Raw genomic sequence first — 17,400 nt, 5'->3', positions numbered from 1 at the left:
CTGGGGTGGTCTCAGACTACACATCAATGTGAAGCATGGACATGGGAATATTTGCACTACCGAATCAAAGTTAATAAGTTCTCATAAAACAGAGCTTAAGAGACTTAATTTAAAGCTTGGGATGGATTTTTGGAAGGTGCAATACTTTAAATTACACTAGAAGATGGAGGAAAGCAGCTAGAGAAAACAGAGCAGAATAACAAGGCTATGCGATGCTGCAACAAAAAGGATCACTGAGCAGTCTGGTTACCCTTTTCTAATTGTAATTTTGCAGTAGTTCTTCAAGTCATTACTACAGTTACATGATATCTAAAAGAATGCTAAATTGTTCCAAGTGATTAGTGTTGTTATGTTCATAACTATACATGTAGCAGGTGAGTGAAATAGAAAAACACATGAAATACAAAAGTAACTTTTAAATTTTAGTTTAGTCTGTATTAGTGGGAACCTCAGTACTCTTAATAATCACCATTTTATTTATCCATCTTTTATCCCCCAACTTTAATTCATTTTAGCTCTACAGGTGCAAGAAGAGATTAATGAAGAAAACACAGGTGTGTATGAAACTTGCAAGGCAGGTAGGTGCTTCGCCTGGGTTTCCATACAGTTAACCTTTTTGTTTGTTGGTATATGCATGCATGCATAGCAGGTAAGTGACATTCATCTTTTCATTTCTACTGGCAAATTTTGCTTTCCAGTTTGGTCATGTGCAGCTTCAATTTAGCACAAGACGCTAATAAATGCACGTGCTTGTTAGTACCAAGAAACAAGCTGGTGTTCTAGCATGAACAGACTCTTTCCACATTAACGTTTGTTACCTGGTGGACCTTTGATTGGCGTCTTAGGTGATTCAATATGATCTCTATGAATAGACTTTGGACGTGGCTTTTTTTGTTTGATTGAGAGGGAACGTGGCTTTATGACTGTATCCATTTCTTCCATAAGCTTTAGCTGCTTCCTTCTCATATATTCTTGCTTAATAAATTCTCGTCGTGCTCGTTCATCCTCCTTCTTCTGACGTTCTTCTTCTGTTTTGCGTCTAAAAAAAATTATCAAATCAATTCAGCAGTAGAAATTTTCCAAATTAACAGTTGTAGCTAGCGCAGCGAGGACAACACAGGCAACAGATTTTTGGACCTTTGGAGTTCTCAGACACCAGCAAGAGGAATATATATATTTTTTTTCTTTTTTACAATTTTCAGACAGTTTAAACTTTTTAGGATACTGTTACTACTAAAATCAAACCCATGTTTATTAGCTTGACTGCTGTAACTGAGTGAGCCTTGTGCTGTCCCTCAGGACACGAAGCGTGGGGCAGCGCTCTGCGGAGCTTCGCTCAAGCCAGTGGGACCCACATGTTGAGTCTGAGCTACAGACTGACGCCACCTGCTGACTTTGCAGGACCAGGTGGCCTGTGTCATCAGCTGGGCTCCTCAACACATCTGGCTCTAAGATAAAGTATCCTGCATACGAAGAAGCAATTTTTGGCATAGAAGTTACACTTTTCACTAAACCAGACATTTTTACATTCAGTTACTGCTGATTTGGATCAGGACATGCAATTTTACCTTGTCTCTTCCTTCTTATGTTCTAGTTCTGCTTCCAGCTGCTGCTTTCGAAGCAGAGTCTCTCTTTCCCTTCTCAAACGTTTCTCCAACAATGCTGCTCGCTTCATTGCCATATCATTTTCTGCCTTTTGATCATCCTAGCAGCAACAGTATTTGAAGGAAAAGGAGCCAAAAATATTAAGATCTCTGAATTCAGCAACAGATTTTGCTAAGTCATTAGATACTCAATTCTGTACATTGGGTTGCAATATCCTAACATACTTTTGCAGTATTTGAAATAAGTTTATTTTAAAAGATTTTTCTTAAGACTACTAAAAACTTTTCATAAAGGAATTTTTCCTTCCAAAGTCAAACAAAATTCAACACTGATATCAGAAAACTTGCTAAGTGAAATATTTTAGTTTAGAGTCAGATCCCACACCACATCAACTCCTGTGTTCAGCTTCAGAAGATTCTATGTGTATGGAGATGAAGGTAATTTATCACAAAAGCAATAACTATGCAGCATATAGAAGTAACTTTTGCTGACCAAACCAGGTATTTTGTGAACAGACAACCAAGTTGCCCCTCAGACAAGTGATAGGAGGTTTTGGGGTATTCCAAGATGGAAATTCAAAATCTTGACGGCTTTCAGGGTCTAGACCACTCTCACACCAAGTGCATTATAGTTAAAAGTCTGTCTGAATATACGTCTTGAATAAGACAACAGGGAGTGTTCCCAAATACCAACTTCAAAAGGGAGTCTTGAAAGACTGTACTTCCTTAGCCGGCCAAGTGACAGAAAAAGACTTTCCACAGTACAACATTAACAGTCTGCATTTTTAAAAAATGTTTATGTACTTCAAAAACCTTTTAGTTAAAGCTGGGGGTGGGACAGGGAAGCAAGGGTGAGATGTGAGATGTTTAATTAAGGTCACCAAAGCTTATGTTAAAAATAATTCTACATTCAGCATACATCTTCCCTCACCCAAAACCCCAAGCACTCTTCTAAATGAATGAATGAAAAGGGATACTCTGGCATGCTCAGAACTGCAGTATGGTAGAATATCACTACTCTTACTATGCCAAATTAATCAAGATCCACTTCTACATCTAGAGTTACAGAACCATCTGCTCTGACTTCAATCACTCTGACTTCATCGCTGAAATCTGTATCTGAATTAACAACTTCCCTTTCAAAGGAAGCTTAATAGCAGACATACGCAGCCACTAGTTCTCTTACCTTAAAAAAGAATCCACAACACACTTTCTGGTCATCCTCAAATTGTTCTCTATCACTCTCACCTTCATATTTCTCAACAGATACTTCGCCTTTTTCTGGTGGCTTCAAATCTGACAGGGAAACTTCAATTAAGTTTGCTGTTTTGGGAGCTGGTGTTGGTACAATGGGTTGGCTTAGCTGATCTTCATTTGGGGTGAGGCAAACCGTTTCTGTTATAGGCTGAGATAATACTTCAGAAACAGTAGATTCAATAGGTTTAATCTCCTTTTCCTCCAACTTCTGTTCAGGCTCTTTCTGCAATTTTGGTCCTTCTTCTTTTGCTACTTCTTCTGAAGGCCTGACTTCCTTCAAAAGGTTTCCCCTTAACTGAGGTTCACTTACATGCTCACCATCATCTCCAAAGCAAACAAATGATCTAGTCTGAATGGGAACCTGACTTGGAGAAAATCTCCTCAAACGGGGAAGACTATCCACAGACCGCGGGGCAGTCAAGGTTCGGTTTAGAGGTGTTATTTTCAGTTCATTTGGCCTAGGAGTCCTTTGCATTTTAATGTGAAAAGAGGCATTCTTCCTATTGGAAGACTGTGGAGATTGATGCGTAGAGCGAGGAGATTCCTGTGAGAAAGGCGCAACAGGGGATGGAGTTCCAATTTGCCTTGATGAAGACTTAAAGTCCCGAATCTGCTTCTGAGGAGAAGGCTGAGGAGGAGAAATAACCCAAGCCTGCTGCTCTCTCATCTGCATTAACATCTCCTGTTGAAGGGACAGACGTTGCATTTCTTGTTGTAGAAAGTGTAGGGAAGAATTTAGTTTTTCAATAGATTTTGTGTATTCTAAGAGGTCCCCTTCATTTAAATTTTCTTCTGAGGGGCTTGCTAAATTCCATTGCTTTTCAGCATCCATAGGAGTAGCAGGAGATTTTGACCACTTGCCATGAGAATTTTCAGGGTTTCCCTTTATTAATTCTGAAGTCTTACTAGTTTGTTCATCCAATTTTTGAGTTTCTTTTTCTTTCAACTGATTACTGTCAGTGAATACCTTCTCATCTTCAGCTCCTGCTGCTTCTTCTCGGAGAGGTGATACTCCATCACCTTTCTTTTTCACAACATTAAGAAATGCCGTTCTTCCCATTTTCTGCCGCTGCTTTGTGAATGCAGCTTCAACTTTCTTCTTCTGCGCTTCAATGGCTCGCCTCTTTTCCTCCAGCTTCATCCTCAGATGTACCATTTCAGAAGCCAGTAACTGTGTAGTGTCTCTTCCTTGTGGAACAGGTGCCTCCTCAGGAATATGAGTCCAAGCAACCACATGAGGGATGTTCAGCTCAGAACCTTCTGGCGTGGTTTTCTGAGAACTGCTTCCACTGCTTCTACTGTCTGTGTGATTCAGCTTCCTGAATTTCTGCTCTGCAAAGCTAGTCATTTTAACCCCTGAACTTGAAGAAGCACTACTGCCTGCCTGTGATTTAGTACTTACTGAGCTGGGACAGGGACTTAATTGATCTCTGTGGTTGCCAGCTCGCATGTCATAATCCTGGAGAAATTTAGATGGTTCTTCCATGTCAGAGTCCATGCTTACAGTATAATCCCTCAATGAAGAATCCTCGTCCATGGTCTCTGGAATATCTTCTGAAGGGACATGTATTCCAGTATCTACTTCTGTGTTGTCAGTCACGGGACTCAGAGCACCTTTCGTGTCTGTAATTATATCAGGGGTAGACTGATTTGGTTTAATGTTTGAATTCAAGATACTCATTTCCTGATTGTGAAGAAAGAACCCATTCGTAATTTGGTCTGATTGGATAACTCCAGGAGATTTTTCAGTGTCATGAATTATTTGCAAAGCCTCTTCAATGCTTGGTGTCTCAATCTGATTGCCAAAGTCATCCAGAACTGCTCTGTTTTGCAGAGCTCCATTTGGAAACCTGTAGTGGCTGCTCTCATTGGCATTTTTTTGATTTGTGTTAAGAGACTGACTGGCCTTCGAATCTTTATGAGTTATCACGTCCTTTTCCTCTTCAATATCTTGATTTTCCTCTTCTCCATTTAATGGCCTGAAGGACAGACTTTTTCTATGTTTCGGCATGCGGTTGATGTTTGCTGTAAGGCCTTCATTGCTCACTGATCTCGTCATTCCTCTGTTTGGAGTAGTTACTGGAATGCTTTTTTCTTTGTCAAAAGAAATGTCAAATGAAACTCCATGTAATGATGACCTAATAGAGATTAGAATAGAGGGAATAACTGAGCAACTCATGATTATTAACAATGAAATATTCACAGTTTGAAAATTATTTTTAAATTGCAGCATTAAGGGCACTGTTAGGTGTATTTTGCCTTGCTTCATATGCAAACACAATGAATATAAAATGCACAATAAAACAGAACAACATTTTCTTTAGAAATAGCCAACACTTTTTTTTAATGTTGGAATCAATTCTGGGTACGTTAGGAATATAGGAATTGCCATAGTAGATTGGAAGGAAGGTGTGAAAATTTGCACTTACTGAATAACCCACCACTATAACTCTTACCAATTTAAATTCATTTACATCCTACAGATTAGGAGTTTATTACTGATCTAACTGTTCTTACTATCCACAAAATAATACAAGTTTAAATACTACTGAGCTCATTAGCCATGAGTCTTACCACTGCTGGTTGATTGCATGAGTAAATGTGAACATATTTAATCCCAACCACTCAAATATCTCAAATACATTTCATTTCAATGTAAAAAAAAAAAAAAAAAAGGTGATTTATTTCTGAAGTTTGTTTCCTATTACTGAGTTCCTGATCCATGATAACAGTGTTCTCTTTCTTTTTCTACTTTTGCAAGTTGCTTACAAGGACTCTTATTACAGGATTCTGAAAATCCAAACTATAATGGGGCATTTACTACTATTTATGACCAATACATAATCATTTTTTAACCAACTTGTATGGCAAGACTACTTACCTTTTTTCTTTGGGCCATGTTCCTACATACCCATCTACGTAAGACATTGATGTGGACCTTTTGATGACTCCTAAGTGAAAGTAAAATAGAAACCAAGGTAGTTGCTATGGAAAAATGATTTTAACATCACCTCCTGTTGCTTTAACAAATTAGTTTGCTTCATTACTTAAAAGACTGAGATGGCAAAAAAAGTGATTTTATATTAAGAATACAAGCTAAGTCAATTTCATCCTGAATATATATTACACCCCTCATCCCTCAAAGAATTTACTATTGAGTAAAATGTACTACAAATACTATTAAAAATATACTGCATATACTTGTTGAAAGCTATATTCCACATTACCAAAACAGAAGTCAAATTAAAAAAAATAGACACAATATAAGAAGTAGAAACACAAACTTTCCACTTGTATACTTCATAAATTACAGAACCCAGTCATTAACCTTTAATGTAAAATTCTCCTAGTAATTTCTGCATAAACACTGTTTGAATAAATATAAGCAAGATAGCAATTTACTCAGAAGACAACACCTTGTCTCATTGTTTCTTCCACCCATTTGTAAAGTGTTACCTGGAACAGATGAATAAGGCTGTTGGGGTGTTTGCAGTTGCTGAGATGGTGTATAAGTTGGACTCTCCAATCTATAAAGCAAGAGACATTAACTTATAAGAAATACGTCACATCATAAGGACAACCAGACTTCATGTCCTGGGCCAACACAAAAACAGATTTATTTTTTGTGACCGGGAAGAAAGGAAGGTGTAATTATTTTATTGAAATATTAATTTATTAACTAAAAAGAGAACACTTATTACCTTTAACTGGACCTAGTGCAGATAGACATAAAAAGTCAAAAAGTTATTTCTCCTACACAAATGGCCACTGAGCATTGATAGTTCTGTTAACATATTTGTTTTCTGATTTATTTAATGTAAACGTCACTATTAGAAGGTTCTCATTTTTAGGGCTGATTTTAGCAAAAAACCCAAACATATGCATGAACAAAATGAGGCAGTTCCTAATGGCCTCAAAACTGAGTGACTGCAGCTAAGATCACACACTTCCCATGCATCTCTCTTTTCAGTTGCTTAGTCTGAAATTTCTACTTTGTGTCTGGACTGAAATAGGCACTGTACGTGGATAAAGGAGATTATGTGACAGATAGGAATTCATAACTACAAGAAACATATCGACTACTAAAACAGGAATTACAAAGATTTCCTCTGTTTCTACCTAAAACAGATACTTTTGTTTGTTTATCAAGAAGGTCTGTAATAGACTAGCTGTGTTAATCCAGAAGAGGATTAACACAATTCAGTGTTTTGATCAAGGCGCTTCTTCAGGATCAAAGACACGTGCACAGAGACGCATACATTTGTATGCAAAACGCTTCTACAGAAGCCAGACTTCAAAACCACACTGCATTAAATCCTTTCACGTTTTGAATTTTGTTCACAGAGTTGAAGAGCATGCTCCCAAACTTCCTTTTCTCAATCCGTAATTTGCAAAATATTTGTTTAGTGCTTTTATAGTTTATATGCAGTATGCTCTAGAAACGTTTCTAAATATTATTTGTGGGAAGGGCATTCACATCAATTTACGAAAAATATTGTTGTTTTACAATCCACAAAAGCATCTTTTATGAACATATACAAAATTATTCAAAAAAGGTTCTCATAAATGCCTGATTTTTTGGTGTTAACACTACACACTAGCTACATGACATATCTGTGAATATTTAAAAATCATAAAGTCTATAACTTATCTTAAAAGAAAAGCATGCATTCAAAATTTCATCCAGTAGCCTGTGAAAATTTGCGACCACAAACGAAATCTATACACTTCATTAGTCACGAAAACACTGATTTGGGCACCACGACTGTGGTTCCATGGCAACCTCAGCCATCACAACCACTCGCTGCCACAGTCCCGCTCCCTCCCCTGCACTGGATCCAGCTCTCCAGCCCGGCCTCTGAGTCACTGCAACAAGCTAAGCCAGCAAAAAAAACATTCGCTTTTTCCGACTGCCTTAGTTTTTTCCATCTCTCTACACTGAAATGACGCTGTCAAACAGCCCTGGGGACAGGAACGTGCAGCTGGAACAAGGAGGAAGGTCGGAAGCAGGACATCCTGCAGTCGGGTCTGCTCTGCCACGGAACCTGCAGCCCCCGTGTCAGATTCCCACCGTCTGAGAACACTTTTTAGGCGCCCCCTTTGTCCTACAATGCCGTGAAGTATCATCAAGTTGGATGAAGCACACTGGTTTATGAGGATTACTCTCAACACTCCAGCACAAATCCATTTCCATGACTTGTACAGACACCAAAGCAGTGTGGTGATGAGATACTAGAATACGCAATCACCACCCACAAGGGGTTCACTGTAATTTTTACTGTGTCTCTGAATGAGTCTCAGGAAATATGAGCAATACTACAAAACACCTTAGTGGTGACTTAGAGACTTAAATTTGCAATGGTAATGGCACTAAGGAACATAAGTGCTTTTGTAAGTACAAACTGAATTCCGATGCTTGTCCTAAAACTTTCAGTCAGTTCTCTTTAGAGGCCAAAACCATCTACACAGACAAAAATGTACACAGAGAAAACACAGATTTAAGTTGATGAAAAATAGAATATCTTACTGACAAAACTTGTTAGAGAAGGGATAAATGCAGGGTTAATGGCTTCAGCTGCAGGGATCTAAAAAGATCTGAGTAAAACACAGTCAAGAATACAGACAGACTTGTGTTTTCTCCAGTATTCACCTACTAGCTTTCTTTAAATGTAAAGAAAAATCTTCTCCACAGTGATCGCTACAGCACAAGAGAAAGTATGGCACAGAACTCTGTTCCTTAAGTCTAGTTTGTTTTCAAGTATAACTGACATTATGATTTATTATCTTCATAGAAAATCTAAAAGATAAGTCACTGAAGTTTTTTTCATGAAGGGCTCTTAAAGGGGGATGTCAGGTTGGAACCCACATAAAAATAGTGATATTTACTGCAAAGCTTTCTTTGTTCTGTTGGACAGTCATAGTTACAAGTGTTTGCTGGACTGCCTGCAGTGGCTTTGCAAAGTGCAAATGGCCTTGGAAGTCCCTGTTCCAAGAGAGATCTTCTAAACTACTGTTTCCTTTTCTCCTGGTTTATATGCTCAGTTTACACTAAAATAACCTCATTGTCTACAAGGAAAACACTTCAGATACACACAGGAAAAAGAGATTCAGAATCATAGCATTTAATAATAGTAAGAAATACTACTCCATGACCCAAGTCAGCATCGATTCCTAATGGCTAAAAAAAAAAAAAAATTAAAAATCCCCAAATCAACCAAACACTCCCTGCACACAAACCTCACTGAAAAACAACAGAAAAGGCTGAATGGGATTAGCTTGGTTGGCAACCAACGATTTGCTGAATATCCAATTAAAATGCTAATTTCGTCCTTCTCCTCTGTATCAGCTCAGACACAACAGGTAAACCTTTGCCCCCAAATATAAAATATAATGCAATGCTACTCCTCATCCACTCTGTTCAGATCACATCACTGGAAGGCTTTCTTTTCCCTGTTAAAAGATTAAAAAGAAGGCCTGACATGCAATTTCTGCCTCTTATCAAATGTATGATCAGCCAGCGAACACAGAGGAAACAAGACGCTTTATATCGCCTCCAAACCTGTCGCAGTAATACTAAAAATGAAGTTTCACATGTATTTACAAAAGATAGAAATAATGCAAAACATATTTAATAAAGCAGTTAGCTTTTTATTCTTGATGCTCTCAAGACTTGGGAAGTTCATGGTAAGTATTTATTTTTACCTATTTGACCTTCGTGGTACTTAAGTAACATAATCAGACCAAATTAAAATGCCCTCTCAGTGGTTTTCTTGCTGTTATCTTAGTTTACTTCCTTTACCATTTTTTGAAAATTGGCTGTGAATTCCAGAAAAACAGCTCTTTCAGAGCAGACTTGGTCAGCAGCCCCTCGTGAAGCTGAGGAGGACAAGGAGGCCGTGTGACACTTCCCTGCCGAATGGTAAGGATAGTTTTGGAAACTGGTGAGACAGCAGAGCGCTGGCCGAGAGGCAAACACCAACAGTGCAAACGTGAACATGCTGCCTGCCACGCAACGGGGCAGCGGGGAAACAGCGAAACTACAGGATCTTCCACCAAATTCTACAGATTATATTGGGTAACTCAACCCTTGAGCATTGCAAAAAGGCAACAAAACGAAATAAGAGACTGACTGATTTTTAATGGGAAGGAGAAGATTGTGAAACAGTACTAGTGATTCTCTGACATTACCTGGCTCCGAAGTCAGAACCAGATGGGCCATCCACATAATTTCTTCTGTTAGCATTCAAGCTGTGAGCAGAAGCTGTTTCTTTTGTGGGTTCAGCTGCCAGGAAGAACAAAACTCTAGTTATTACAGTTTAGTATTCAATTCAAATCCATAGTAGAAAAGCTGTCTGAAATAATCTGAAATAATGATTTCCAACAACTTAAAAATTTTTCATTGGTTTCCTTATCTAGATTAAAACCCAGTTACTTCCTTTCAGCTTTACCTCTTCCAAAGTTCCCATATGGGCACTAATTAAAGGAATGGAGAATGACAAAAATAACTAGGGAAGGAAAGAAATAATGAAACAAAAAACCTGAAAAAGAGCCACAAAATCAAAAGCAAGCAATCTTTTCAGCAAAAATAAATACTCTTCTTCTGGAATAAGTTTTTCTGATTTTTTTTCCCCCAAACCCATAAACTGAATTTTCAGCTAGAAAATAGTCGTTTTATCATATCCTAAATTAGTTAGCAATGATTAAAAGACTTAAATCAATTTTTATGCGTTTTAAAGCATATAAATGAAAAAAGGCATAAAAGCCATGCAATGAAAATCTATTCCTAGCTCTTGGAGAGCCAATGATAGCAGTGCTGTATGACTGTTTAAGCTACCATGACTCTACTCATTAACAGATCTCAAGAGCTACCTGAGGTGGATTTTTAAATTCCAGAATTTACTGATGGAAGACTGTGCCTTTGCACCCAGGTACAAAAAGCAATTTTACAATTAACTATCTGTCCACTTTACCCAGATCTATGCTCCTTTATCTCAGCATAATTTCCTCAGCAATACAAGCTCTTCAGGCTAAATTCTGTTCTTAGCTCCTTATTATGTTTGTAATCCCTGCATGGGCATAAGTGGATTCTAGGCTTGTTCAGGTCAGGAAAATTTGCAAGTGATTATACCACAACAATTCAAATGAGTTTTTGGTAATAGATATCAACATCTAATTATGATTTATGAGATGAAGATTAACATGAGGAAAGAGTACTTTGCTGCTTCTTAAAGGGGGTTGTATGCCACCAAATCCTGTTAGCTAAAACGTTCACTGTATTTGTGAACACAACGGCAATCTGTACACATACATTAAAAACATGCATATTAAAACTGATCCTTAATATAATTACCTTGGGGATGCACAACAACACGAGGTTGTACAAATGATGGCTTCACCACTTCGAACCACCAGAACAATTCTGCCATGAACACCATGTAGTTGCTCTACCAAAAAAGAAGATATGTTTATGGTAAAAGGCAAGCCTACAAATAAATAGATTAAGCATTATTTGAGATACGCCTCTGCATTTCATCCAGTTTACATTGTCTTCTCTACTGATTTCTTAGAAAGTAAGATCAGTAAGACTGGGCTGCAGCACCAACTATATGATACACATAACTTGACCAGATGGTAACTGTTTGGGTTGAAATGTTTCATTATAAGCACATGCTCAGGGCCTGATGTCTTTACACATGGCAGAGAGGTATGTGGTGGGTGCAGAGGGATACCTGCCCAATGGATTAGCCACTTCCATTCAAAAGAGCAGTGAAAATTCCATCATTTTGCAAGGCTAGGCAATAAGATTTTCAGAGCCTTTTAATGTGAAAAAACTCTGGTAGCCCTTAGTTTCATTGCAGGAATTTGGAATCTGACTTAGGCCTCTGTGTCAACTACGTGCTTTTTGCCACATTTGGAGATCTAGCCCAATTGACAAGTCTTTGGTGCAAACCAAAAAGCAGCAGCAGTGTTTGTTCAACGCAGGTTTTAGCTCCAAAGATCCCAGTCCTGAGCTGCTCCGTCCACAAGGTTCAGCTGCGTCACATCTAGAAATAGCAGGGGTGGGAGGTCAACGAGCCCGGGCCTGAGCTGGGCCCAGCAGTGTCAGCCACCTCACCACGTCCACACAACAGCACAAACCTTTCTTTATGTGTTACATTGGGAAACCATTATTAAACATGTTTTTAAAACAGTTTAAAATAAAGTCTATCTGACATAAACCCCAATAATGTCTAGCTAACAACACTTAAAAAACCAAGCATCCTTAATCACTTTTTCATGCCATTAACACTAGTATAATTTCAAATATTGGTTTATTTTCTCCACTTTGTTATTTTCATTTAACATTTCATACAGCTCAAATGGGAAAATATAAATTAACAACCTCACTGGTTTAATTTTTGCTAACTAACAACAACACCAAGAGCACTTGCAACTTATAAACTAACGTTGAAACCCAGAAATAGATTTCTGTGGGACCTTCTTTAAAAATAACGCTTTCCTAATATTGGTCTCATAAAAATTTCTGTACTTGAGAAAATTGGCATTTCTACACCAAACTATGAGACACACTCTTATTTTTCTTGGAGAATGAAATTAAGTGAAAATAGTATCTTAGGGAAAGTGGGAATTTATTTAACAATTTGTTTCAGAGAAGAGTTTTAAAGGAAAGCAATGTCTCCTGAGTTTCGTGGTAATACAAATAAATCAGAGCTGATGTAGAAAAGAAACATATCATTTATTTTTGTTTTTTTAGAATGGAGTCAACTTCTACATTTTCTGTGGCTGAAGGTGATCTTCAGCATAGACTTTGCCATTGTAGATATTAACCGAGCAATCCTTATACACACAAAACATTCTCATGAGCAGAGCGTGGGACATTTTTCTAATTTCCAGCCCTTTGTTAGCAGTGACGCTTTCCTTTGTCTCCCAGAAAACCTTGCTGCAGACTAAGAACTGCATTTGTGGGCTCCTGAAATAAATGCATATGGTCTTTAAAATTAGTTTAAACTTACAGATAATTTACTTATTCAATTTCACAGAACTCTGCAGGAGAGAGCCATACATATCAACATGTATGTTATTTCCTTTCTAAAGGATTTTAGAAGAATAAGGAGTATTAAATAAGAGCTCACAAATTACAGAACTCTAAGATTATAGCAAATGATTTAGCTGATGGTTCTTGGACAAAAATAAGATGAATTCTGAAAAAGTAAAACCAGTGGTACATGGTTTCTTTTTAACTTTGTCCAGTGCAAAATTTTTCTTGTTGACTCAGGCACACAGAGCTGCAAAGTCTGGATGTTTTCTGTCATCAATTCACCAGCTAGAAGAGGAAAATCTAAGCAGAAAGACAAAGCTTTTTATGATTCAGTAGGAAACAGAAGAAAACTGCTTCGTATTCTCTGATGGATTCATGAACTTTCCACTGCATAACTCCATAAATACAAGACTGCTCACATTCAACGTTCCACTGTGTGTTTAAACACACCTGGCATATGCCCACAGAGGGTGTACGCCAAAATTGTATCCATACTATCTAAGACTTCTATGAAAGACTTTTTTTAACAGCTTCACTATGTTTTCAGCCCTTCAAATGTCAAATTCCACTGCTGCACTAGTTTTGTTGCCATAAACATGAGTACCTCAAATCTTGGAGTGTGAGCAAATGTTGGACAAAAATTCTAAACAAAACCCTGTTTTATTTCAGAAATAAACCACAAGCATTAGGGGAAAGAACATTTAAGATATTTTTTTAAGGAAACAAAAATTTACAACAAAAATGTTTAATAAGTGACATAACCTCAATTCTGTATCAGTAAATTTTTGTGAAACTTTTAATTCAGATTTATTTTTCCTGAGTATCTCTAATGCAGATAAGCCTTTAGTCCAGCAAAGGGATACTCTTAGACTGAAAGCTGCTCAAACACTTACGTATATGGTGAAGAGATCAGCCAGATGTTGCCATAGTTATTACATACGAGCTATAAATAGACCAGGAAAAACCCTGTCTCTGCTTATTCAGCACAACAGTACTGAATGAGGAAAAGCTCACAGCAAAATCTTTTCCATTCAGTGAAAATGTTCAGCAGAGTATTTTGCTATCACACACTGATTTCATTAGCAAGCGATATACATAAAGAAAAAAATCAGATGTACTTCTCAGACAAATTATGATTTAATACTACAATTTCTAAATATCACAGACTTGAATATATCACATTTTCTACAATTTTTCTCTTAATATTTTCCTCTTCCCCTTACCTCCTCTTAAACTTTTGTGTGTTTTACTTGTTTTTTTTACTACCAAAAATGAATTACAAAAAGGTCTAACCATAGCTTTGTCTTCATCTGAAATAATACTTTAAATATCCTAATTTCTTATGTTTATGTTGAGATGCTGCATTTAATAGTGTGACTGTTTCATGCATATTCCTTCTGAAAATATCTTCTCTGCAGTCCTGAGCTACTGCAAGACAGTTTTTCCAAAAAAGTCACCATGGCAGTATTTACTGAAGTAAAAACGAAACTGTTGGCTGCACAGTCTGCTCAGAACTGAGGTTACTTTAGAAGTTTGATGCTGAAACATCATGATGGAAAGCACATTTTCTCACAAGTGCTTTTTAGTCAGAAAGTGTTGTTAATAATGATAATGAAACAGGAAGATTGACGATCAGTAACTTAATTTTTTGGAAAAATGAACTGTGAGTCTGTAGGAATCCTGGTACCCCAGGCTAGAAAGAATGTGGATATTATTTCCAAAGATTTTTGCCTTGATTAAGCTGACAAAAGTTCTAACAGCTCGTCACATGATTATCACACGCCCTTATACGCAAAAATATTCAGAGGCATAACAGTATTTTAATAGTACTAAAAAATAACTAAGCTCTGAGCAGTTCAAACTGGCTCAAAACCATTGAACAGCAGATGGCAGACTTGCAGCTTCAAAGATGCTTTTATTTGCCAAACATTCTGATTTCATTTTTTTCTATCTGATATTTGCAGACTAGTCATCAGTTGCATGTAGCCAGCTGCACTACTGCTTGTGGTTTCTCTATTGCATCTTCTAGTACTGTATGATAAAAATAAAAATCTGTAAAACATATTGGGAGATCATATTTCGGAAGAAAAAAGTATTCCCATATTCTGAGTATAAAACCTAAAGTAATTAGTTGCTTCTGTATCAAAAGGAGACAAGCTAGCTCGTTTTATAAAATTTTATACAAAAAAGATAAATTATTTTCTTTAATGTCTCTATTCCCCCTCCACAATTTTAAAAATCACCATTAATTTAAAAAACAAATTTCTTAACAGAAATAGTACCTCTACTCTTGCAATTTAAAATAAATTGTATCCTTCTAATATTTATAGGTTTTAGATCCACATACGCCCACAAGGTCATATGTGCAAGTGATACAAATAATTTGTAATCTGGCTTAAATCCAGTACAATTTAATGGAAAAGCAGCCATAGACTCTTTCAGGCATTTGCTCAAAGTGAACATAAAAATACACTGAAAAATGTATAGCAAGATACACATTAAATCTGCTGTTCAGCAGGCCAAGAATGTCAAGTCACCTCAAAGGCAGATCCACAGTTTATATGTTATAAATCCAACTCTCTGGAGAAGGCCAAGCTACAGTTCTGTCTATGACCCATGCACTACTGGTTTGTCATGTCTCCTGCCACAACAACTCCAGCTGAAAACTCCACTATCTCTTATTTCAGAGCAGAAAAAAAAAGAAGAGGGAAAACTGTCCGATTAACCTCAGTGAAAGCAAACCACGCTGCTTCCCTCTAAATAATGAGTCAGGAACATCTGGTCCCTCTCAAGAGAGAAATTTTCTCTTGAAGAACTGTTCCCTGGTAGAATCTTCCTTTTCATTCCTGATCCCAAATCCTTTTAAATCAGCCAAATGGGAATCCAGGGAAAGCTGTGCAACACTTGTGGACATTGTGTAGCCCTTCATTTCTACGATTTATCTACGTGACATATTTGAACTCTATTTTTCATGTCTCTGAGGACATGATGCTGATTATAGCTTCTGCTCACATTGTTTGCAAAATCACCATCAACATTACATTAGAAAGTGCAAGTATTCAAAATGTTCAAATATAATAAAGATTTTTAATATAAGTTAACCCTTTAGAGATATTCTGTTCAATTCAGCAATGGGAAATAAAAAAAGTTCTAGAACCAGCCTACTGAGCCTTTGATAATGCAAATGTTCATTTGAGTATTGAGTATTTGAGTACTGAGCCTGCTCTGGTTAGTAACTTAAGTGTAAAATTAAGGTGCCTATTCCATGTGTTTAGTTGTAGTTCTGCACAGTTTAGAGTCTGACCCACATCTAGGTCAGAGGAACACCCTTCATAGACAAGAGACAGCAATCATCTCTCAGATTGCTTCATTTCACATGCAGAAGGCTTTCATCCCAAATAAATGTGACTTCTGCATGAGTTCAGGTGAACAAGCTCTGCAGTCACCAGCAGCAAAGAGAGCAAGGAGCCATACTGAGAGGCAGCGAAGTCCCCCAGGAAACAGGCAGGCGCAGAGACCTGTGGTTCTGTTGAGTCCCCAAGAGTCCTCACACAGCACAGCAGGACTCGGCCACATCTGCACAAGGCAGTGTCAGCAACAGGCTGTGAAGCCCTACCCACATGGGCAGGACCTGTTCTATGCAGACAGAGTACACCATTATATTTATGTACACACCTAAAGAGAGAAGTAACCCCTTGAGACACTTTCTGGACACCTTCCCAAAAGCCCCTGGTGGGCCAGTATGACCCCTTACTTCTGGTAGGGCTCTGGGTTGGCCTCCAACCCAATAAAAATGACTGAGCACACGCGTGTGTGAGCAAATGAGTGCACTGTGTTAACTGATGTCTTATTAACAACGGATTCCTTCTATCAATACTAGCAGCTGAATTAATAAGAGGTTTTCTAATATTGGTTGTGGTGTCTGTCTCAACCTGACTCAATCCTCTATGAATGAAAATGGAATGTACAACAATACATGTATGTAAAAAGAGCGGCAAAAGTTTAGGATCACTATTTAAAACAAACAAACAAAACACCACCAAACAACAACAGCACAAACCAAAACAAGCAAAACCAACAATAAAAACCCAAAACCCCACACATTTTTGAAGGCTCAGATAAAGGAACACATATGAAAGACAATAATTAACTGTGCATGAATTGATTCAATGCCAAGTTCCTATGTGAACTCTCAAATCATGGCAAACATCAAATGATTCAAGCTGTCTATCAGTACCCTCTTTGATAGTCAACCTCCCAAAAGACTTGTTCTTAGGTCTGAACCCTACGATCCTACTAGAATAAACTGGCAGAGAATGAACTGAAAATATCATGAGAATAACCAAATACAACCATGTTTTTCCTCTTTCAGAAATACTTTAAACATAAATTTCAGGTGACAAATGGAACATGTGAGATACATTTTTTTTCTTTCTATTCAGGGTCTGTACACATCCCTGATGACATTCTTTCAGGAATTATACATTTCATAAGACCTTT

At 37.5% G+C, this 17,400-nt stretch overlaps 1 protein-coding gene across 4 annotated transcripts in view; it reads right to left on the bottom strand.

The window, feature by feature from the left end:
• Positions 1–17,400, bottom strand: part of CAMSAP2 (calmodulin regulated spectrin associated protein family member 2) — an 87,479-nt gene that overhangs the window by 8,764 nt on the left and 61,315 nt on the right. For all 4 annotated transcript variants that reach the window (XM_065072406.1, XM_065072407.1, XM_021293854.2 and 1 more), the window contains 7 exons: positions 11,212–11,305; positions 10,050–10,143; positions 6,318–6,388; positions 5,743–5,812; positions 2,791–4,999; positions 1,569–1,705; positions 819–1,039 (listed from right to left, as the gene is read on the bottom strand). In XM_065072406.1, the coding sequence (XP_064928478.1) occupies positions 819–1,039; positions 1,569–1,705; positions 2,791–4,999; positions 5,743–5,812; positions 6,318–6,388; positions 10,050–10,143; positions 11,212–11,305 (2,896 nt within the window). The remainder of the gene's footprint in view (positions 1–818; positions 1,040–1,568; positions 1,706–2,790; positions 5,000–5,742; positions 5,813–6,317; positions 6,389–10,049; positions 10,144–11,211; positions 11,306–17,400) is intronic.

Source organism: Columba livia, chromosome 8 (genome assembly GCF_036013475.1).
Source record: "Columba livia isolate bColLiv1 breed racing homer chromosome 8, bColLiv1.pat.W.v2, whole genome shotgun sequence".
Taxonomy (NCBI): Eukaryota; Metazoa; Chordata; class Aves; order Columbiformes; family Columbidae; genus Columba; species Columba livia.
The sequence above is the reverse complement of the archived record's forward strand: the minus strand, read 5'-3'. Positions and strand labels throughout refer to the sequence as shown.